This window comes from Sebastes fasciatus, chromosome 2 (assembly GCF_043250625.1).
Source record: "Sebastes fasciatus isolate fSebFas1 chromosome 2, fSebFas1.pri, whole genome shotgun sequence".
In the NCBI taxonomy this organism is placed as follows: domain Eukaryota; kingdom Metazoa; phylum Chordata; class Actinopteri; order Perciformes; family Sebastidae; genus Sebastes; species Sebastes fasciatus.
Window position 1 is genome coordinate 18,115,922 of NC_133796.1, and position 25,100 is coordinate 18,141,021.

At 40.1% G+C, this 25,100-nt stretch overlaps 1 protein-coding gene across 1 annotated transcript in view; it reads left to right on the plus strand.

Annotated features, from left to right (window-relative positions):
- Window positions 1–25,100, plus strand: part of ush2a (Usher syndrome 2A (autosomal recessive, mild)) — a 230,542-nt gene that overhangs the window by 175,741 nt on the left and 29,701 nt on the right. Inside the window, exons 66-72 of the mRNA XM_074625260.1 lie at window positions 8,138–8,245; window positions 9,752–9,935; window positions 13,361–13,518; window positions 17,253–17,411; window positions 18,646–18,808; window positions 20,901–21,118; window positions 21,210–21,346. Coding sequence (XP_074481361.1) covers window positions 8,138–8,245; window positions 9,752–9,935; window positions 13,361–13,518; window positions 17,253–17,411; window positions 18,646–18,808; window positions 20,901–21,118; window positions 21,210–21,346 — 1,127 coding nt within the window. The remainder of the gene's footprint in view (window positions 1–8,137; window positions 8,246–9,751; window positions 9,936–13,360; window positions 13,519–17,252; window positions 17,412–18,645; window positions 18,809–20,900; window positions 21,119–21,209; window positions 21,347–25,100) is intronic.

A 25,100-nucleotide genomic window follows, 5' to 3' on the forward strand; every position in this document is an offset into this window, starting at 1 on the left:
CTCTGCTCTGTCTTGGACTCAGACCAGGAATCAGCTTTGCCAGTAGCCAATAGACTATTCCCATGGTGCCTGTGGTTGGCTTGTATGGTCAGGAGTTGTGTGCTCACGAGCATGTGTGTTTGTATGTGTAGGCATGAGGCAAAGCAAACAATGCCAAATAGAGATGGTAATGTGCTGTAATACTGTACCAGCCCCATGTGCCAGTGTAAGCAACCAGCATGCGTGTGTGAAATTCCCCCGTCCCCCAGTGAGACACTGAAAAACCCTGCGTATTCAGCCAAAAGCACTACTGGGGCAGTTTCTCTCTTCCCCTTTATCTCTCTCCCTCTCTCTCTCACCCACTCCTGTTTCTTCACATTGCAGCTGTCTTTGTTACAACACATGTATGCATTAGGAATAGCTTCCTGTGTTTTAATGTATTGCAGTCCTGTGTTTTGACAGCAGACTGAATCACAGTTTTTTACTTAACAAAGGATCAGAAATGGATCAACTTTTTATTGCAGATTCATTTTATAAAAGGCATGAGTGGTCCCAAACCAGTTCTGCATATCAGCTCAGAACAACCCTACTATATATGATTATTAACTGTAAAAAAAGAAAAACAACTTTGTTTTTCATTCTTCCTTTATTATCTGCTCTTTCTCCTATATTTTATATAGTTTGATTCAATAGAATAAATACTAGGGTTGTCAAAGTTAACGTGATAACGGGTTAATGCAAATTTGTTTTAACGCCACTTATTCCTTTAATGCATGAATGCAATTTGCAATTTTTAGGTTGTAGCGGGCTCCGTTTTAAAGCTAGAGTGAAGATACTGTTATGATATGAAACTAAAAAACCTAAGGAATACATTGGTACCCGTCATGTCATACTAGCTTGTCGTGAAGGAGGTTATATAACACTCAAAATGTACACCAAATTTTGGCGAGGAAAAACTGGCATGGCCACTTTCAAAGGGGTCCCTTGATCTTTGACCTCTAGATATGTGAATGAAAATGGGTTCTATGGGTACCCACGAGTCTCCCCTTTACAGACATGCCCACTTTATGATAATCACATGCAGTTTGGGGAAAGTCATAGTCAAGTCAGCACACTGACACACTGAGAGCTGTTGTTCCCTGTTGGGCTTGAGTTTGCCATGTTATTAGAATATATTTGTTGTGCTAAATGCAGTACCTGTGAGGGTTTGTGGACAATATTTTTCATTGTTTTGTGTTGATAATTGATTTCCAATAATAAATATGTACATACATTTGCATAAAGCAGCATATTTGCCCACTCCCATGTTGATAAGAGTATTAAATACTTGAAAAATCTCCCTTTAAGGTACATTTTGAATAGATAAAAAATGTGCGATTAATTTGCGATTAATCACGATTAACTATGGACAATCATGCGATTAATCGTGATTAAATATTTAAATTGATTGACAGCCCTAATAAATATACATGAATACTATTTCATTTATATTTCATATGAACTTCACAACATTATTGATATTGTGTTTTTCGGCAATATTCGTCTTCTACTGTGTCTTTTACACCCTCATCCCTATGCAGATGAGCGCACACACACACACACAGTACATATACAGACTCAAGTGTTCCTCTTCTTACTGTATACGTGCTGGAGTTGTAATGAGAAACTGCCGTTAAATCATAGCTGTTAAAGCGGTTTCATGCCACCATGTGCACCTGCAAATTGAAAAACAAAAGCAACGCAGTAAAAAGTAAAGCAGAGAGGTAGAGGATGGTCGGAGGAGTGAAAGGTGCACAGAATGACACTTTTGAAACGGAGTGAAGGAGAAAAGGAAGAAGGAGTGGGACAGATGAAAAGATGGATGGATGTATCTAAGTGTTTTCAGTGAAATATGAACAGAAATAATTGCCGCGGTACTCCCTCATCCTTAATGTTTAATATGCCATCATTCATCCTCTCTGCGTCTCTCCGACGATTCTCACCGCTGTCACAGACAGACGCTCAAAGAGCTCACTCAAACCACAGAAACTGGAGAAATGAGCTTTTTTTAGCTACAAAAATGTCGATTTTAGATTGAATCACTCTTGCTGTGTTGTAACTTATTTGATCTGTGAAAATATCTGATGGAGTATTTTCTATTAAAATCACTTAAGAAAAGTTCATATAAATTCACTGTTGTAATGATAATCATAATAATAAGAGTACTATTGTTTTTAAATTATGAATCACTGAGAGTACCTGTTGCTTTATGATAAAGATATAAAAATACAGTACTGTATACAAAAAGGCATTAAAAATAAGAACTCTTTTAGACATTTGTGGTTTGATTCTCTAACACTGCCCACCTACATGTATGAATGGCATTTTGTCACTCCTCCCTAAATAGTTAACAGTGGAGGAGAGGAGCTTCAATAAAGCGCTGAATCATTATTTGGTAGTACTAAAATCAATGTTAATGTTAATAGTATTGCTTCTAACTGCTTTGCACTGTTAGAATAAAAATTCCCAAAGTAAGCAGCTGCGTCTGTGATTCCTGAATCTAAAATTATAAAAACTAATTTGTGGCTTCTACCATTTCCTGTTCATCAATGATTTGCCTTAGGAAAAGCAAGAAATAGACTCTTATTAATAGTGTTTTTAGCAGTTCTGAAAAGTGACACTTCATAGAAAGAATTAAGCACTACTGTACAAAGACACCCCATGTGAATCGATATTAAGTATTGCTATCATTAGCTCACAATGAATTATTGCCTGCAATTATATAGATTATGGCATTAATCATGTGTTTAATTGGTCGTTTGTAGGCTCATTATTAATTCAGAACAGCAGGGAATAGAGTATGTTCTTTTATTTATTAATGCGTTCCCCCCGTAGTCCATGCTCTGATTGGTCCGTGCTATAGGTACAGGCATGTAGACACAGGGGAAAGGAGGAGAGGAGGTAGACAAGAACTTTTCTTTTCATGTATCCTGAAACTGTCTTTCATGAGAAGTGTCAACGTTACAGTCTGTGGAATGAGTCTTTCATCTAACTAGTTAACAAACCCACCCTTTAGCTTCATGACTTCTGCTTCTAACTTGGTGGAACTCAATGGGAGAGTTGGCAGTAAAGGAGGATGTTCTCTGTGATGTTACTCTGAGATGAGGGATTTTGTTTTTTCTCAGGGTCAAGCAAAATGAGTACACATTCAAATATTTACTTCAAGCTAAATGTATATAAATGAAGCTCTACTATTGCTTCAATGGGAGTGATACATTCATGAATTACTTTCTTTTTAGTTGAAAAATGTTGCCTTTTCAAGATATTGTTATTTCAGAATCAGGTTTTGCCAAGTACATATATACAAAGAATTTGACTCCGGTTTTGTGCATCTCTCTAAATGTAATAACACATAAAAAGAAATAACAGTCAGGAACAAGGACAACAAAGCTGGATAAATAAAGGTGAAGAATAGACAGGACTGTTATATACACAATTCGTGAAAGAATAGGAGTATATATAAATATATTAGGGCTGTCAATCAATTAAAATAGTTAATTGCAATTAATCGCATTTTTTATCTGTTCAAAATGTACCTTAACGGGAGTTTTGTCAAATATTGAATACTCTTATCAACATAGGAGTGGGCAAATATGATTTCTCTATGCAAATGTATGTATATATTTATATTGCAAATCAATTATCAACAAAAAACAATGGCAAATATTGTCCAGAAACCCTCACAGGTACTGCATTTAGCATAAAAAATATGCTCTAATCATAACATGGCAAACTGCAGCCCAACAGGCAACAACAGCTGTCAGTGTGTCAGTGTGCTGACTTGACTGACTTGCCCCAAACTGCATGTGATTATCATAAAGTGGGCATGTCTGTAAAGGGAGACTCATAGAACCCATTTACATTCATATATCTTAAGGTCAGAGGTCAACACACCCCTTTGAAAATGGCCATGACAGTTTTTCCTCACCAAAATTAAGCACAAGTTAGGAGTGTTTTTGAACATGGTATCTTCACTCTACCTTTAAAACTGAGCCAACTACAACCTCCGAAAGATCTATATTATCATTATAACTTTGACAGCCCTAAAATATATATATAAAAAGCACCAATGACCAACAATAACATTTAGATTTAAATAATAAAATAAAACAAAACATATATGAGTCAAGTGTTGTGGAAGTTGTAAACAATACAAATAGTGCAAAGAAATAAATACTGAATATATTTCTCAGAAATCAAAAATAAGCGAGCAAAGTAAGAACTATCCTTGTCAAAAGATGAATTAAACCTTTGCAGCACAAATGAAAAGATATATATGTAAAAAATATAGAGATTCTTCCGAGGGGACACATTTATACTTCTTTACCTCTCAACCTCCTGGCCTTGTCTTCCACACTGAGATTTGTGACTGTTATGCATACTTTGACTACAATAAGTTTTACCTGCATGCATTGGTTCGCTTGCAGGGGATCTGTGTGTGTGCTTGGGTGTATGTGTGTATGAACCTGATCTCATTGTTCCATCCCAGACGGTCTCTGCATTAGGGAGCCACAGACAGGAAGTCAAACTCTTAATTATTTAGGAGAGGTGTTATCAAAGCTCTCCTCTCTTTCTCTCCCTCTCTCTCTCTCTCTGTCTCTCTCTCCCTCTGTTTTTTTCTTTAATTTTCTTGCTTGTTCTCGATGCATCATCTATTCTTTCTGCTCCTCATGCAAATAAAGCAGATTTTGTTTTTCTTTTTATTTCTTACCCTTCCTTATATCACCCCTCCCGTTCCTCTCTTTATCTTTCCATTTCAGCCTTTCGTGTCTTTTCTCAGCCGTCCTCACATTTATCTTTCCTCGTATTCTCCTGCCTGGCTTTCCCACCTTCTCTCCATCTTCTCTTTCACTTCAACATCTCTCTCTGTCTCTCTCTCTCTCTCTCTCTCTCTCTCTCTCTTTCTCTCTCTCTCTCTGTCTGTCTATGTGGTGTATCAGGTAACTTGCATGGTATTGCGGCCTGTGCCCATCATCCTATCATATTCTCTAATGCAAACAGGGAACGGCAACCTGTCAATAAAATGACGTTTTAAATCAGTTATTTTTACTGCAACACACACGCACACACACACACAAACACACACACACACACACATACATACTTAAGAGAAATCCACAACAACAGTCTCACAATCCCGTCTCTTGTTCTCTTTCTCACATGCACAGTCTCTCTCTTTGACTTTTTACTTGAATGTAAGCTTCAACTCTTTACTCTGTCTTACTGCCAAACACTCTCCTTCTGTTTTTCTCTCTGTCTTGCACAAACACAAACTGTCCACTGTGTCCAGATCTCACGATGACAGTTACAGCCTTGTCTCACTCTGTGTTAGTGAGCCGCTGGCTGCTCACATCAAAACGCCCTCCACCCGTTTTTCACTTCCCGGTGATCACTGTTAAAATGATTGAAGCTTCCTCAGTCTTTCCATAATCAAGCACATAAGCACACATGTGTATGCACTGGTACGCGCACATACAGTGCAGGTATGCACACACACACACACACACACACACACACACACACACACACGCACACACAATCTCTCTCTTGCTCGTTTTCTGTTGCACACACACACCATTGTAGACATGGTGTAAATTCTTCAGCAGACCAACACTGCCCTCTTCAGGCTGAGTGTTAAAGGTAATTTGAAACACACCAAGAAACATCAAAGGTGTGTGCGTGTGTGTGGGGTGTGTGTTTGCATCCATCTGCACGTGCACGTGTCGAATGAGAAGTATAATTGTGTTTGTTTTGTATTTGAAATAGCGTGAGACAGAGTGGTTGGAGAATCAGGTGATGTTTGAGTTTTTTTGGCCTCATGGTTCTTTCAGTTTCTGACTGTTTGCTCCTTTCATAGAGTGTAGAAATGATAAATCAACTTTTACAAGCGTGTTCTCTGATCAGTCCACTCTGCTTCCTGACCTGAGTTTAGACTGTAACTAATAAGCACAGGCAACACTTTAAAGCATTTTTGATTATTATGTTTAAGCACACAACATCTTCTAATTCTCATTACCTCTGAAGCCATCACCACACGTCTTTGTTGCCCCATAAAGTTGTCTCCTTGTGGTCTGCGTTGGATATTATAACACAGTCGTCTGTCCGTTTTTCGGCCCCATTGTGACCCCCGTAGGGACACTCTGTCTGTCTGTATGTAGGGAAATGTAGTGAAGGGTTACTGCTTTATTCAGCGTTGCAACAAATGACATCACTTGCAGTGTAGATATCATTTACTATGCTGGAGTGCACACACGCATATACACACGCTTAGTTGCACAGTTAAATAGTGTAACAGAGCCTTACGCTTCAACCCTGGTAGTTTTGTATGGCTGGCAGATTTCCTTTATTTAACCCAAACACAGGGCAACATTGTGAGAACATTTGCACACACACACACACACACACACATTGATCAGAGGTTGAGTTAAGCGTGGCAGGCTGCGAGGCATGTTAAGCAGGCTAAGCAGTAGAAAGAGACGTGAGGAAACCGTGGTGAAGCCCTACGTTGTGTGTGCGTGCGTGCGTGTATGTGTGTGTATGTGTGTGTGTGCGTGCACATGTTCTCTGCTGTATGTAGTCAACACAGGACGGCTACCAGCATGCATATAGCAGCTGAGACACACAGTAGGGTGTCCCTCTCTGTCTCTAAGCCTCCAAATATACACAGTTGGAAGCACCAATAGATCATTTTGATTATTAGCTAAATTATATTTAAAAAAGATGTTATTTTACACGTAGTGAAATGATGATATTTTTTCACTAAATTACAGGTGTGACATTTGTAAAATCAGTGACATTAAATTATATGTTACATCTGGTGGTTAAGAGTCTCTTACTGTCTATATTCCCTGTGATATTAAACATATGGAAGGAGAGCTATTTAATAGAAAAACTTTTTTTATGTTAAAAATAAATGTCATTCAAAATGTATTTGATTTTTTTCAGTCTGTTAAACAGGATTATTTTTAGTTTAAATTTGTTATAATAAAACATAAGCACATTTGATTTTTTTCTCAATATTAAAACATATTTATGTAATTTGTCAGAAATCATTAACGTTGTAAAATATGTATTACTTCACCTAAAATAGTGCAGATTTAAGGCAGATATAAAGATTCAACACCACACTGTATTATGCAATGCCAACGCCTGTTTTTGCATTCATCCTTTTGAAATAAAGTCTTTCATTTTCCCTTCAATTTGATTTGTTGGCTGTTGTATGCTGTCAGCTAAGTGAATGACCATAAAACATCCAGTCAACCCCCATGACAACATTAAGGATTTGCATCCATCCATTAATCCTCATCCATCCATCGTAGATCAAGAACCAGGCAGAAAAAATATAGCCGAAGGAGACAAAGGTTTTCAATCATCAGAAAGTGGTTTTAACTCAAGGATAACTTTGTTTAGGTACATGTGGAATTTTCTTTAGCAACTTCCAGTATTTAAATCATCCAATAAAAGGTTCAATATAACACCAAAAACTGATTTCCTGTGGTTGCAGTTAAAGGACCACTCAGTCGCTATGTGATTTCTTTTAGACTGCATAGCGGCTGCCTATAAATAAATCATGTCTGGACGCTGTAGCCTAAACGCATACCGAGGTATCATAATTATCATAGATCAAAAGCTGATGACATTACAGCGTTGGACCGGTCCTATCCCATGTCAGTTCCGCGGCTGCCCATCTTTACGTTGTTTCATTATTGAGTTATGGCATGCATAATTTAACACCGACAGATATGGATCCATCCGTTGAGAGAGTGTGGAAAGAACAGAGGGAGGGAGAGTGAAATGGATAGAGAGAGAGAGAGAGAAAACGGTTGGGAAGAGAGCTTGTGATACGGGCCTTTCCTTTCTCTCTTTTACTTTTCCCCTATTTTTCATCTAGTTGTTTGTCTTCTGTCCCTCTTTATCCCCGTATACTGCATATCCCTCTGTCCATCTCATGTTTTGAAAAACTCATCTGCACTGTTTATTGTGTGTAGAATAAAAAATAATCTGGATATAGAAAATACTGTATGTGTGATTTTCCATCCTTCATGTGCTTATAAGTGTAAGATTCATCATTTGTGATCTTTTTTTATCACATATATATAAATGCGTCTGTGTGCTACAGGTCTGCCGCCGTATACAGACTACAGTTTTGTGCTGGTGGCCTGCACAGCTGTCGGATGTGGAGCCAGTTTACCTTCCACAGGACGCACCCTGCAAGCCTCCCCTGCTGGTACACACACACACACACACACAGTACACTTGATTTGTGTATACATTTTTTTGCATTTTGTTGAGATACTGGCAGAAGTAATAATAATATGTTACATTGTTCTAAATATATAATTATTATAATGATATATAAATATAATTTTTGATAAATGCTGATATTCAACAACATCTCTTGCATTTTGTAAATTGTTTTTCTTTGTCTACATCCTCCTTACTGATTTCAACTTTGAGATAGTTTTTTCTCTTTTCTCCTCCCACTGCTCTCCTTTTTGAATCCTCCCCCACTCTCATCCTTCTTTGGTCTGCCTATACTATATCTTGCTACCCTTCACCACTCCCTCTCTCTCTCTCTCTCTCTCGCTCTCTTTCTCTCTCCCTCTCTCACACTCTCTTTCTCTCTCTTTCTCTCCCTCTCCCTCTCTCTCTCTCTCTTTTCCTCTCTCTTTCTCTCTCTCTTTTTCTCTCTCTTCTTCCTCAGTGGAACGAAGCCTCATTTTGTTGCCTTGCTAAAATGCCGTCATGGATTTTTATTTATTAAAGAGCTTCAATCAGGATGATTTTTTCCTCTCTTCATCCTCTTCTCATTTGTTCATGTTCTCTCGTGTCTCCTCCTCTCCTCCACCTCTCCTTCTCTCTTGCCTCCCTTGATCTTTTCCTTCCACATCTGTTTTCTTTTTTCCCCGTCTTCTCCACTCTTCTTCTTCTTTGACATCTTGCTTCTCCTCCTCTTTAAACTTATTGCACATGTATCTCTCCTCCAAGTATCTTCTCCTATTTATTATGTTTCATTTAAATATCTCTTTCTTTCACCTCTTTAAACTGTTTCTCTTACCCATCTTTTGTCTTTCTTTCTATACGTTTAATCTCTTTATTTATTGTTTTATATAAATAAATTATATATTTTTCTTTTTAAGCTCCTCCTTCCCACCACTCCCCACACTTATCTGTGTGTCTAAATGTCTACTACATATAATTTTATATAATTTAAAATACATTAATCTGTGTGATTATAATTAGCATATCTGCTACATGTTTTTTTATATATATCATTAAACAAATTCAATTTGAATTAAATGTTAATTAAACTCTGCACACAGAGTTTTAGTTTTTGTGTTCCTTTTAATTTTCCAAATAATTAAATTACACATTACAACCACGTCCTGTTTCATTATAATCTTATGAAAAAACTCATTTTCCATCATTTTAATAATTCAGTCGTTTCTTGATAATTTGATAATCTGCATCCTTATACAAATAAATGTCACTGTTGTCAGTTACCAGTTAAAAAAAATAGTGTTTCAACCTATCCTCAGTTAATGAAAAAACAGGCTTTTATATTTGCTGTTGTACACTTTGGTATCAAAGAGGTCTTTCTCAGGAAAAGCTTGTGTACATGGGGTGATGCACTTTTAGTTTTGTTTGAAATAAACAGAAAAAGGACTACAAATGAATGATAGGTGCCAGTTAATGTGGAAAACTCTCAATTCTTTCCCTCTTTGCTTCTCAGGTGTATGGTCGAGCCCCAGACATCTGATAGTAAACACCTCTGCGGTGGAGCTGTACTGGGATCAGCCGCCACAGCCTAATGGACACATCTCCCAGTACAGACTGAACAGAGACGGTCACACTATTTTTACCGGCGACCACCGTGACCAGAATTATACCGACACTGGACTCCTGCCAAACCGCAGGTAGAGAGCATGCACTCTCACTCACACATGAATGCAAAACGTATGCGCACATATGCAGAAGTCACACATGCATAAACACACTTCACTTGTAGCTTCAGAATTAATCATCCCTTTAATTCCTAAATTTTCCCGTCTGAGTGTACGCGTGTTTATATCGGGGTCACCCTGTTTTTAAAAGCCCTCCTATCGTCCCATCCGTGTCTCTCTCTCAGGACCGCACTCTGTATACGTCTGTTTGTGTCATTTAATGAGCAAATATTTGACATGCCAATGACAGACGCAAACATTACCACACACACACACACACATTAAAACACAAATCAGATTTGGCTTTTGCTTACAGACAGCACTGGAGCGGAGATTTTATTTATCTGTTTATTTTCATTTAACCTTTATTAATCCGTGTCTTTTTTCTAAGATGGATTTTCTGTTTTAATTATGGGAGTGTAAAATGATATCCCCCCCACCCTCTGTCTCCCCCTCTCTCTCTCCCTCTCTCTCCTTGGCCCCATCTCTCCAGAGACTATTTCTCCTTACCCCAAATAGAATTCCTGGGATAACACCCTGCAGTACTCCAATCTCCTCTGTGTGTGTGAAAGAGAAAGAGAAAGGAAGGAAGGAAGAAGATAGGACTGTATGTGTGTGTGACGTTTAATTTTCCCTAATTCCAGGTAGTCTGCCAGAAGGCATTCCCGTCCCGACCCTTTGCTTCTCATCACTTGTCTCGCTTCCTATTCACCATCCCTCCCCTCCCCTCCCCTCCCATCCTTTCCCTCTTACCTCATTCCCTTCCTCATTCCCTTCTTTTCCCAATTTAGCCCTGCGCCAAGAATTACACAGGGAGCACCGGCCCCATTATCCAGGCAGTCTTGTGTGTGTTTTCGCCCGCGTGTGCGAGCGTGTACCCACGCATGCCTTTCTGTGTGCGCATGTATCTGTGCGTGAGACCGCTCAAAGTGGCCATTGATTATTTATGACAATGTTGATTAGCTGTCACTTTGCTTCGGCAGCCCAGGAAGTGTCTAAGATGACGAGAGAATTAACCTATTCTCTCTGGCTGGCCCCGCAGGACACACACACACACACACACACACACACACACACACACACACATCCACAACCAAACAGATGCAAATGCCCCACTCACCGATTACCTACCACACACACACACACCATTTTACTTTTGATATCCCAAGGCGGTGTTTACATTTAAGTAAATATCTTCCAGTGATGAAGTGTTTAAATTCATTCTCCCACTGAAACCTTATGCCATGATACAATTCTCCCTCTCCATCACACTCAGGCTCTGCCTCGCTCTCTTCCTCTCACGATCTCTCTCTCTCTTTCTATCTCTCCTCTCCACAGTGTCTCAGTGTATTTATTTATGTTTTTCTCCGTGTGTCTCTATGCTTGTGTCTATGAGAGTAACATATGAGTAGTTTTAATACCTTTTCATGACTGCGTTCTAACCCACTGCAGAAGTGCTAATGGCCTCCTGTTTAAAACGCTCTGCACAGGAACAATAACCCAACACCACCGCCTATTAATGCATGTGTGCCCGACTTTATAGCAAATTAAAGGCTTTTAATGTTAAATGGTGGCCCACTTACACAGCTAATGTAGGCTTTAGCACCAGCCAGCCACACGCTCTTAAAAGGGAAATCTATCTTATGATGTCATGGGCGAGAGAGGTAGAGAGTGGGACGAGAGAGGCAGCGAGACAGATGAAAGAGAGAGAGAGAGATAGAGGTGTATAACGGAGAGGGAGAAAGAGGAAGAAATGGACCTCAAGTGCAGTCACTGTATGAGCTTACACACACTGTCATGTGCACACAATACACATATGTTTAAATCCATTTGTGAAGACCGGCTGCAAGACCAGCAGTTGTTTTAATTTATCAATGAATCACAACTAGAAAACTATGAAAACCCTGAGAGGCACGTGAGAAAAAATTCTGGAGAACCATTTTCCAAGTCTGATCCAAACTGTTTTTTCTCTCTGTGCTTATGAGTTAAGAACATGTGGAAAAAAAATATTTCGCCAGGATAATCTTTTCAAACATTTTTTTTTTCATTTGTAAAACGGGTAGGAAAAAAAGTTCTGCCAGGGTCATTTTTCTAAGTTATTTTTTTATTCATCTGTGAAAGCGGGTGAAAAAACGTTTTGGCAGGTGCAACCTGGTTGATATTAATGCTTTTTTTTGCACAATTGCCATTTTTGCCATGCAAAAAATGTATGTGATGACACAAATTCTGTGTGATAATATTTAGACTTAATTGTACAAGTGACAGAATACATCCATCCCCAAGGGTTGGGAATTTTTTTCAAATAATTTTTTTATTATACAGTGTTTGTTGAAATTGTCATTCCATCCCGACAGCAATCAATGTATCAAATACTTAAAAGAAAGAAAAAACCCGTCTAATCATTGCCACTCATTGCGCGTCATCGGAGTCTTCCACAAGCTGCTAGCTTGACAGCTGTGAGTACTAACAACAGCCATGTTTGCCGTTCATGTTCATTATGATGAATGAATTTTGGGGGAGTGGCTTTGGAGGGAGGCCTGAAAGAACAAACTGTCAGTGTTTCTCGCTAGATTTAGGGACTTATGGAGCTAGTGCTGCTAGCTACTTTCATTGCAAAAGTGTTGGCAACACTGGGCTCAGTTGGATACGTTTTAAAATCTAGTGTACTCTTGCTAGTTTCTCAAGATTACCAACCCTAGCTTTAAAGTGTTTTGCACTTAATTACATTTGTGTGCCATTATACAGTATATCACTGTTGCATAAATATACAGTATATATCACGCTCAGTTTTTCCTGTTTACCACTCCCAACAATCCTGTAGCGATAATTTTCATCAACAATGCTGCAACTCAAGCTCTTTCTAATACATAATAACTCGGCGTAAAAAACACCAACAGATTTCCTGTTCAGTGAAACCACTGTGTTTGCACAGCTGGATTGACCTTCCCTGAAAGTATAATGGGCAGCTGAGCTAAGTTAATTCTGGTACTACATTTTTTCTCCAGAACAATACACACAGTATTGCTGAGTGTATGCAAGTTCACAAACCAGAGAAGAATGAATTGGGTCAATTGGGTCAACGTGAAAAAACCTGTATTTTCAGGTTGGGTCAAAACTGATTGGACCGAGTGAGAAACTGGTGGAAAGTGCGAAGACATTTTAATATGTATTAGGGCTATATTAATAAAACTGCCTTTCATTATTTGACTGTGTAAGCTGTGATCCCGACCAGGTCCTGACGTGTTTGCTGTATACTTTGGTACCGTTTTATGTGAAACTGCCCTGTTAACACTGTCTTTCTGCATATTCTTTCCTTCTCCCTCGATCCCTCATTTCTCTGCGTGCCTCGTCTCTTTGCTGCTTTCTCCACACCCCTCTTTACTCTACCATCTCTTCAGGTATGTGTATGAGCTGGAGGCCAGTACAGGGGGTGGGACCGGTGTGAGTGACAAATATGTTATACAAACTCCAGTCTCGTGCCCCACTGGGATCCAACCTCCCCACAATGTGACAGTGTCGGGCCCCCACTCCATCTCTCTTGCCTGGACAACTCCTGGTGAGTAGCTATCTAAATGGATGGATGGATGAAAATCATTTTTAGTGGAGAGTATTTAGTTTGAATCACAATGGCATCACCGATAAGACACTGTGTTTTGGTTTCTGATGATATAACTAACTTGTTTATGTTTGTTAATGATGATTTATATAAACTGAGGTGTATTCTGTAACTAGTGCTTAATCACGTCTGTCTCTGGAAATAATTTCAAAAGCATGTTCAAAAGTCAAAGATGATTTTTGTGTGCGGTTGTGTCATATTTACATTTTAAAATGTAAACATTACATACAATTCAAACATTTAGACTCAGAAACAAAGTTGATATAATCAAAACTGGTTGCCCTTTAGTATCGATAAATTATCCTGTTTAGGAGCAATGTTGATATTATTAAACAAAAATATTTAATTAGTAATTTACAGTTGGGAAAAACATTTCCAGAACTAGTGTCTTCTACATTAGCAGGAATTACTAGTGTGAGACTAGAGACTACTATAGGTGTATGACCTTACTGCACTACTCACCTGCCCCACAATGTACTGGGTGTCTGGGTGCCTTGAGACCGGACATCAGCGATGTAAGATTTTGAGCCAGGCTAAAGCTGTTAATATATCATTTTATTTAGTTTAAATATGTTTTCAGGTGAGAAAGTAACCCTTTAGATTCCCAATATGTGGTCAATTTATCCAAATAGCGCCTGTTTGGAAATTTATTTCAATGTTTTCGGAGATGTGACAGATGTGGCAGGGTGCCCTGAGACCGGCCTGACCGCCGCTTGAGCATACTTCAGTGTGAGCAGTGTACTCACCTGTGTGATCACTTATGGCCCGAACCGGCCGGGGACCGGTTAAGAGTAGTGAGTGAGGAGTCAGCAGTCAGTCAATGGCCGTATCAAAGAGACAATGAAAGGTGTTTTGAGTCACTGCAACCACAAGAGGTCCTTGAGCATGCAGCCATAAATGAGCACCCAAAATATCATGCAGTTTGGTGCAGCAGTATGCGAGATTAGCCGTGGACAGACACAGAGATGCACACACACACACACACACACACACACACACACATACACGCACACTCATTCATGCACACACACGACCGATCTCGGTATCTCCTGGTGGAGATAATAATAAACCCACAATGAGTAGAATTCCTTCATTCTCACAGAAACTGGGGTCTGAGTTAACATGATACATACAGTTTCTTACCACCGTTATTTCCCAGAAAAATAGATTCTACATAAAGTGATTTCCCAATAACCTAAATAACGCTAACCAACATTAAAACTATGGTTGTCACATTTATTGGAATTAGCTCTACAAGGCAGAATAAAAAAAATATACTCACCATATTAAACTGAGCAGAGAGGAGGATAGGAGACAAAGAGAGGGGTCAGACTGAAACAAAATCCCTGAGTAGTTTTCCATTCACCTTCTGGCCTCTCAAGACCTGGACACACACACACACATACACAGGTTTACATGGGCATACACTCCGGGCTCAGTTTCATGCTTATAGGGCAGTGATTGTCTGCCCTAACCCATCTATCATTGACTATTACTCTCTCATTAGGCTGATTTCCTATCTCAGAAACCGCTTATAGGGCCAACTAGCAAAGACACTTCACTTTGTTGTGTGTGGTTGTTTGTGTGTGTTGTTTCTGTATATTTGTGTCTGTGTTTATGCATGCATCTTTATACATGTGTATTTGTGTGTGGGTGTGTGTGTGTGTGTGTGTGTGTGTGTGCACGTCACTGTGAAGACATTTCCATAGGCAGGCCTATTCTATCGTCATTACGGGTTGATTTTAAAGGTGAGGAAATATCGTCTGGGTTCTCACGCTTGGTTAACTCCCTGAGCCCAGAGTCTGGAGTGTTTTCGACTCGTATGTGTGTGTATGCGTGCCAGACTCTCTGGCGGTGTGACTGTCGGTGTGTGCGTACATGCGCATGTGTTTGTGTCTTCATATGCATACATTGACTGCAAAAGCACTGACGTATGGCTATTAAAAAGACATTTACTCTAGGATCAATTCCTCCATCGTGGTGTTTGTGTCTGTCTTTGTGTGTTTGTGTGTTTGTGTGTGTGTGTGTGGGAGAGCACTTTGTATATGTGCATGTATTTTGTTGTATGTAAGTGTACACGTGTGCATTTGTAATTATGGGCATCATGTATGTGAAATAGAAGATGGCAAAGCAGCTGATTGGTTGTAAATAATAGAACTTAAATATCACAGTGACGATTAAACCTCTATAGCTGAGCAACATACTGATCAAAGAGAGATGCATCATGACCCCTGTGTGTGTGCGCGTGTGTGTGTGTCTGCTGAAGTCAGAAGTGTGTGTCTGTGTGTGTGTAGATGCATGTGTGCATATGTGAGTTGGGGGGGTGAATAATTGAAGTCTTTCATTTGTCTGGTAATCAGTTCGTTCTCGAGATATCCAGAGTTCATGAATGTTGAATAACCCATCACAATACAGTTGGCCTGAATTATGGAAAAACCTCCGGTGAGAATATTAACAAAGTCTAGGTGCGTGTGTGTATCTGTGTGGGTGTTTCTGTATGTATACATTTGTGTGTTTTTGTCTGGCTGTGAGATCAGGTTTGTGAAGGCAAGAGCAGTCGCTTTTAAGACAAAAATGTAGGTGTACTTGTAGGAAATCATATATTGTACAGATAGTTACTTCATCACTTACGTTTGTTCATATCCAACAATTTGAGTACACTTTACATGATCATATAAATATTTAGTCTTAACTATATTTTATACTGTACACAACACAATTCTGTCATTATAAAGTTACCTAACATGACTTTTTAAAAAGAATTGGCATTATGTAACATGGAGTAAGACTTCCTTGAGTGAGCCTATAGTGAATTTAAATCAATAATTATGCTCTTATTTATCTTATGAAGCAGAAGCACAATACTTTTTGTAGTATAGTGTGCATGGTACAGCCTATTGTATTTAGGCCAAATGCTTTTTTTGCAATTATAATTGGACAATGACCTTCAGATGTTAAAAATTCTTACCGTTGTTTTTAAAGGGGACCTACTATGCTTTTGTGTTTTTTCCTTTTCCTTTAGTGTATTATATATTTTTGTGCACGTTAAAGTTCTGCAAAGTTACTCTGCCCCACATAAACACTGCTCCTGAACTGGCTGAAACGCCTTGCTTGATGTCCTGCCTTTTCTTCCGTAACGTGATGATGTCACCAAGTAAAGCATCAGCGTAAAACCCGCCAAGCGGGAGCTCAAACAGAGCGTTTCAGACAGAGGGTGAAAAGAGGTGCTGCAGCACAGCCGGTATGAGAAAAAGTAAAGCTTTTTTGAACATTAAAGTATGTAAACATGTTCTAGTAGAAACCCTAAATATGAGTATGTCTCTGAAAATAAGCATAATAGGTCCTCTTTTAACATGCTTTTCTGGGCATCAAGGCAATTGTAGGCCATTCAAGTGTAAAGTATATCACTCATCTATACTTGTGCAGTGTCGATGATTTGATGGCAATACAAAGGTAAAGCATTTTCTAAGTCCTATCTAATGACTTAAGATAACTACAAGTCACACTTTTATACACTGCTGTTTTGGTCCGTTTGGTGCGTCCTTCTGGATTGATGAAATGTGAAATTACATCATTCATCCTGCTTTTTTGTTTCAGGTTTAAATGCATTCCAGCAAAAAAACATAACTTACTAAAGATAATCATATCCCGAGTGTCTTTCTCCTTTTCCACAGCTCAGCTCAACAGCAGCAAGCCTATAAACTACAACATCCTGTTAAATCCAGGAAGTGACGGAGCCATATTGCATCCTGCTGGCCAAGACCGGCACCTCACTGTGACGGGTTTAGAGCCATTCACCGCCTACTACATCAGAGTGCAGGCCTGTCAAATTGGTAAGTATTTGATTATACTGGTGTCAGTTTAAAACATTTACTATCCTTAATAAGACAATGAGTTGTGCACCGTAAAGAAGAAAGTTATGGTAATAAATGGAAGCCTCATACGTTGTTAAACTGAGGAAATTAATGAGTTCAGCATAGAGAAACTGCTGGACACATAGCAGCACTATTTGTGGTTGCCATGCAGTTCTGTTTGATATAGGCTTTGCTCCGTAACAAGCTCTATAATCCTGAACACTGTCCTTTGCAAAGCTGCGCACTTCAAAGTTTCTGATTCAAAGTTTGAAGGTAGTTAAAGCAGATTTATTCTCAGTGGCCACTAAAGATTGCCAAACAAATTTAAATCCTGACAGTGAATAACAGCTTAAGAAACCTTGTTAGATTCATCTGATCATTTTCATCTGCATCACATGATGTTAGGGATGAGAAGATTTGTGATGCAGTTTGTGGCTAACCAATCATTAAACAGAGATCTTCAACCATTGTTGATAATGACCTTTATCCAGTGGCATGATATAGCTCGCTTTAGCCGTGCCTCACAGAAGGGGATGACCACACTGACCTGTGATATGCTTCCTTCCGAGGCTGAACAGTCGTCCTAAGCCCTCAACAGAGCTGTGTTAGTAAACGGATTGACAAAAATGTGCCAATTATATTTTGCATTTACCATTTTTTTATTTGTGGTTAGCTGTTGTTTCCTAGTTTTAAAAAAAGACAATTGAATCAGCGATCAACTGTTCCACGACAATGTTCAGAGGCTGATTGCGGTGTGGTTGGAGGAAAGATAACGGACACATTGTCAGCCATGGGGATTGTCTGAACTGCAAGAAAGAATTCAGAAAAGAAAAATAATTACTTTATGTGTGTATGCTCTTTGTGCCCAAACTCTCTGCCACGATTTATCGGCTTTCACTCCACATGGACAGCCTTTAATAATAGGTCAATGTATGATGAAGACAGAAAAGCTTTAACTTTTGAGCAACAAAATATAGCAATATCTTTTCCAAATGGAGCAGCCATTGCTTGTACATCAGCAGTAAATTCTGTTTTAAAAAACCTCATGGCTTGGCTCAGCACATATACCCCCACCCCCACACACACCTTTATGGAAAAGAAATATAAGTTATCACTATGGTGTTTTTATATACCGTATTTGTTTCACTAATGTAAGAAACAAACCCACTGAAGACATTCGTGTGACAAATTGCTTCTGTTTGGCCTCCTGTAGACGGGTGTGGAGTAGGAGGGGGGGTGTATGTTCGGACTTTAGAGACCGCCCCAGAAGGTCTGCTGCCCCCCACGGTAAAGGCAGCTGGAGCCAGTGTCCTGGAGATCCATTGGTCACCCCCCCAAAAACCCAACGGACTCGTCACATCCTACCATATATACAGGTAACATACACACACAAAAAACACTACTGTATACATATATACACAGATTACATTTTTAGAGGTATGGATTCAAAAAGGTGTTGGAAACACTCATCACTCAAATCATCACACAGACCTTGATGGTTTCAGGGAATATTTCACCTTATACCAAAAAGGATGTCATGGGTTGAGATCTAAGGAGCAAACAGACACATTTTGTTTGCCCTTGTCTTCCAAAGTTACCCTTATAACCATATTCCATCAACCACTCGAGCATTTCCTGATCTGCCACTTCTATTTTTATGTTATGACAACTACTGTATAACCACTTGGTTGAGGTAAATGGAAGAAAACCTTCAAGGTTAAGAGAAGCAAACATGGCCAACCACCCGCCCTGACCTCCAAACTAAACTCCAAACTAAATTTTGAATTTGTTAGATTATGTCACATTTTTCAACGTCTCCATTGGTGCTGGAGTTGTGCACTTCGAGATGTGCAGTATTTGTACACAAACATGGATGTAAGCAGCTATTTGTTTATTTGTAGCATAGCTTTTAGCTAAAAAAATCATAGTTAAGCAGCCATTTCAGATAAATGAACATGCAATGTGTTTTATTTACATGTGATTGGCTGTCTGGAGGGGCAAGGCTTTTTGATAATGAGAAAGTGGATTGTGAAGTATAGACAAACACACATAGAAACAACTACAACATACAAAAAGCAGCTTTCACATTCTCATGTATTCATACAATGTAATAATATGTTCCCATTATTTACTCAGTCTATCACTACAACACTAATGAACCAGAAGTAACAGACATAAATCACATTCTCTGTGCATACATATAATATACTTATTTATCTTTACATACAGAAAAGCGTAGACGTTTAGTGATTTATCTTCAGGCAACTGTCTGCTTACCAATCTACGTAGTGTGTGCGTGTGCATGTGCGTGTGCATCTACGCATATGTATTAATGCATGCTGAAGGTCGTGGTCTGCTTGTTGACCAAAGAGTGTGTGATCTGTATGCAGGGTCAGACCAGACTAAGCCCTTTAAGTCCTCAGGAAACACACATTAGCATAGCTGCGCACACACACACACTGACACACCTGGCATGATCAGACTCAGGCAGACAGGGACTTGGATAAAATAGGAAAATCTCTCTCTCCCACTCACACCTGAAACCCTAGATAATCACAGACAAAGGGGCTTACCAAGACATCAGGTTGCTTGCATCAGCCAGGGTCTTACTTACACACGATGTTTAAGACGTGATGTTACATTTTTTATTTCAATTCCACACAAACGAAGTTTGCTTATTTTCAGTACACTGAGGTGTACTAACATATACTGAAATACATTTAGGTCGCTTTCACAAGCCAACATTTAGTCCGCTTTAATCAAACTCTGGTGTGGTTCTTTTGGGCAGTTGTGAATGCATTATTTGCACTCTGGTGCGGACCAAAACAACCGGTCTGAAACCGCTTGTGTGAGGTGGTCTCGGGCCATTTCCAAGCGTACGAAAACGCAGACTGCCTGTGTAGGCATTTGTTGAAATGGACATGTTAACATGAGTGGGAGAGGACTGACCTGGACTTCTGCAGCAGTCCGATGTTTGCTTGATATCTGGGTCGAAGAGAGCGTACAGAATATGCTAAATAAAGTCATTCAAGATAAACTGGAGGAGAAGGGATTCATGCGTACAGTCCATCAGTGTCCAGTCAAAGTGAAAAAACGTTATATCAAAGTCTGCGATTCCCTGCATAGAAGCGGCAGGTCTCGAGACAAAAAAGATGAATTTGCTCCTACGTACACGCCCCTCAGCAAATGATTTTCTTTATTTGGTCCGCCTTAATTTGTACAATGTGAAACCGAACCAGACTAAATAGAAAACAAACCAAAAGTATAAATTTCACTCTGATTTGGACTAACCAAACAGACTATGGCTTGTGAAAGTGCCCTTAGGTGACTTACTTGAAAATACTTTTTTTCTTTGATTCAAGCATAATTCAAGTAAATGGTTTCAATTTAACATAACTTTTAGCATTCAAATTTAAGATAAATAAATGTTTTCATGAATGGCTAATCCAAGTATTTATTCTGTTTTAGGCGTCCAGTAGGAACAGAGGAGGAGTTGCTGGTTTTTATCTGGTCCAGTGGGCCACTTAAATTTGTTGATGCGAGCCCTGCCCTGCGACCCTTCAGCTACCTGCAGTACAGGGTTCACTCCCACAACTCCAAAGGCTCAGTTCTTAGCCAGTGGGCTTTAGTTCAGACTTTACAGGCAGAACCACAAGATATGGCCCCTCCCACTGTCACGCCCACCGGTGAGTTCACAAAGTCACATGAAAACTGATCAAAATGTTCTTGTATTGTATGAATCACTGCAACAGTCCAACGTGCTGTGAATTTTGACAGGTGCATACTCAGCCCATCTGAAATGGAGTGAACCGGGATGGCCCAACGGTCTCATTTCCCATTATAGACTGGTTTACAAGAAGCACCAACAGGACCCAACGCTCAACTCAACTGCAGTTACTGCTCTCACTGTGGAGGTAAATGCACACATACACATAGATGCACACACACGCATAGTGAATGCTGGATGATGGGAGCACGGAGGATGCATTTATTTTTCAGGACTGTCATCTGCTTGATCACATGTTGTTTTCTTATTATCATTTGACCAGAGCTGCACACAGCTGCACCACTTGAGACATATGCAAACATGTCTGTAAATGTACATGTATAATATATAATATATAGAGTATGTATGTGTATGTGTGTGTCTATTGTCATTTGTGATGCATGTGAAGAAATTTGGACATTACCTGTGGTGCTGGTACCATCTGTTTGCCAGTGAGGGGCCTGAAGACACACACACACACACACTTACACACACACTGCCCACGGCCTGCTATTCTCCAAGGCCCTTCCCACCAGTCTGTACCATGCCTGGTTCTCCAACACAGGAAATGCACACACACACACACACACACACACACACACACACAGACACAGACACAGACAGCACAGACACACAAGCATACCCACACATAGAGTTACGCACATACTGTACGTACACACACATACTACTGTCAATGGACGTCATCTAGTCTAAGTATGAGTTGGCAGCTCAGTAAGCAGGCTTTGCCTTTGTCAAAGTTGAAAGGAGTAATAAAGTTTGCCGTCTTGGTTCGGACTTCGGAGCCTCTGTGTTGTGGTTTCATAAATATAGGACTCAACCTATTCCGCACAAAGTGACCGGTTGATGCCTTTATTCGCCATGCGAAAGCTCAGAGAAATCGGCCTTGTTCAGAAGAAAAGTATGTCGCTTTTTCTGTGTGTATTATTATACACTGCATACTGTGCAAAAGTACTCATGACAAAAAATATATTGACGTGGGAATTAATTGCAGGAAATAAAAAATAAACACCCCAGTGTGTAAAGGCCTAAGAGAATAAACAAAAACATTATCAAAAGAGATAGAGATTCAAAGATTGAGACATGGAGAAAAAGAGGAGTGGAGATAAAAACATAATAGGCAAAAGACAGAGAGATAGATTGGTAGAACAAAGACAGTTAATAGAGAAGGCAAGAAAGATAAAAGAAAAGAGGAGCAAGAAGACCAAAAGAGCGTAGAGGGGGGGGGGGGAAGACAAGTGAAGCAACAAGAGGGGGGCGAGACAGAGTGATAGATAGGGAGAGGAGGGAGGAGAGGGAAAGGGGGAGAAGAGGAAGAAGCATAGATCTATATTCTGTCCATACGAGTGGCCTCTTCTCCCTCGGTGACCTTTGGCTTGTCACTCATAATTAATACAAGATGTAAATGGAGACCTTTCACCTTCTCATTGATATGGAACACTCTGTGTTTGTGTGTGTGCGTGTGCGAGTTTGTGTATGTGTGAGAGGCTCATTGACATGGCATAGACTTATTTCGGTGACGGTCATTTGTCACGCAGGTGCCTACGCCACATGCGCTGCGTTGTTTAGGAATACACAAAGAAACAAAGTTCTGAGCAAACTTGAAAAAAGCGGGATGCAGAGGATTTTGTGATATTTGTTTCTTGACTTTGTGCTGATGATGATTTTTGGTATATTGGTTAGATGTTTGACACTTAATTAATTTGAGGTTTAAGAGATAAACAACAGAAAATCAGTTAAAAGGATGATATAGGATAATCTAGGAGGCAGGGAAAGGGACATTTTGATAACAGCGTTTAAAACTATTAAAAATTCTACTCCTATAGTAGGAACATCTTTATTTTTTCAGCCTTAAGGAGAGATTTTGTTTTCTCTTGTATGCTTCATCCTCACTTCTTCATCATCACTTAGTCAACTTTTTTCTCTCCTTAATGTTCACTCATCCACTCATTCTTTTCTGCTCATAATTTCTTAGTTTGTGGATGTATTGTTTGTGTGTGTGTGTGTGCCTGTGTCCATTTGGTATGTGTGTATTTGTGTGTGTATTGATCTCAGGCTGGGCTGGGAACCCTGCTCTGTGCCAGCTTGGCTGATTAATGGGGTCGTCATGGCAATCGGACGGAATGAGGGTACGAAGCGCAGGCGGCCTGCCTCACTAGACCCCTACACGCTGCCTGGCGCACACACAGTCTCTCACACACACACACACACACACACTCTCCATGCTTTACACATTTCTGACAGACATGTTAGTCACTCACACAACCCTGTCAAGTTTTCTTTCTTACTTTTTCTTTTGTTTTAAATTTCTCTTCATTATTTTCTGTCCTCCCTCTTTTCTCCACTTAAATGTGTTCACTCTTTATTTTTCTCCCACCTTCTTCCATCCCTCCATCCAGCTCTTTTTTTCCTGCACTGTTTGCATTTCCCATCTATGGATCAGGATCATTTTGCTCTCACCAAATTCTGGCCAAGGGCTTCAGTGGTCAACTAAACTTCCACCTTTGTCTCACACACCTGCCCTCACCTCATGCCTCCCGACGATCCTCTCCTCTCTTTCATCTTTCACCCTTTTTTCCTTGTCTGTTTCTGCTCACATCGTTCATTACCATGCAACTCTACCACATTTTTCGGTCTGTTCTCTCATTTTCTCCCCCCTTACTCCCTCCCTTCTTCGGTGTCTGTCCTTTTTTTCTCTACACCCTCCCATTCCTCTACGTACATCTCCTCACCACACCCAGAATTTCCTCAGCTCCTCTTTTCCGTCTGCCCTCTTCTCTCACCGCTTTTACAACCTTCTTTTACCTCTTCCACCTTTAACCCTTCTCTACACCTCCTCAATCTCTTCCCTTACTCCCTTTGCACCTCCTTTCCCTCTTCCAGTCACTCTTCCCTCCTCCCTTGCATCTCTAACTAACTGATCTTTTCTCCCTCCATCCACTATTTAAATCCTCCTGCCTACCACCTCCCTCTTTCTCCCCCTTTACTCTTCTGTCCTTTCCTCCCTCCCTCGGCTCTTCCAGATGTTACACTGTGGCCCTTGGGATCACTGGTGAAGTTAGACCACGTGCATACATATGTCTGTGCGTGTGTTACTCTATGTGGATACGTATGTCTGAATATGGTTGCATGTGTGCCTGTGTGCATGCATAACATATTTTTGTTTGTATGTGTATGTGCAACAATGTGCGTGTGTGTCAGAGTGTGTGCACGTGTGCTGTATTAATACATCCCATTGATCAGAGCAGGACCCCTGACAGTCATCATCCCTGAGAACCATCTGGCCGACGCCTGACGCTCCCTCACCCAAACACAAGCTGACACCCTATTAATCTGCTACCGCCATGCATACATACGTGTGTGTGTGTGTGTGTGTGTGCGTGTGTTTTAGTGTGTGTGAATGAATGAATCAGTGAGAGTGTGTGGAAGAGAGAGTGTGTAATGTGTATGTAAGAGGTTATGTGTAGAGTATGCGTTAACATTTTTGCCATGTCCACGTTTCTGTGTACGTGTATGCGCGCACGTGCGTGTGTGTGTGTGTGTGTGTGTGTGTGTGTGCTCCATCCCCAAACCGTGCACACACATACGAATGTGTACACACACCACTCCGCCATCCGCCAACAACAGCCGGCGCTGAAGGGAGCTGAAGGGTGCTTGGAAATTAAGGTTATTACACAAATTGAGCCATATGGTCTAAATATTTCAGAGCTGAAATTTACTAGGCAATAAAAATGGCCCCTACCTCGGTAATGGTGTAAATTACAGCTTAACCACCAGCGCTAATGATGTCCTTCTGTACACCCCGTAACCAACCGTACATGAAGGACACATTGTTTAAAAAATACCCCAGGAAAAGAGAGAGAGAGAGAGGAAGAGGGAAGAGA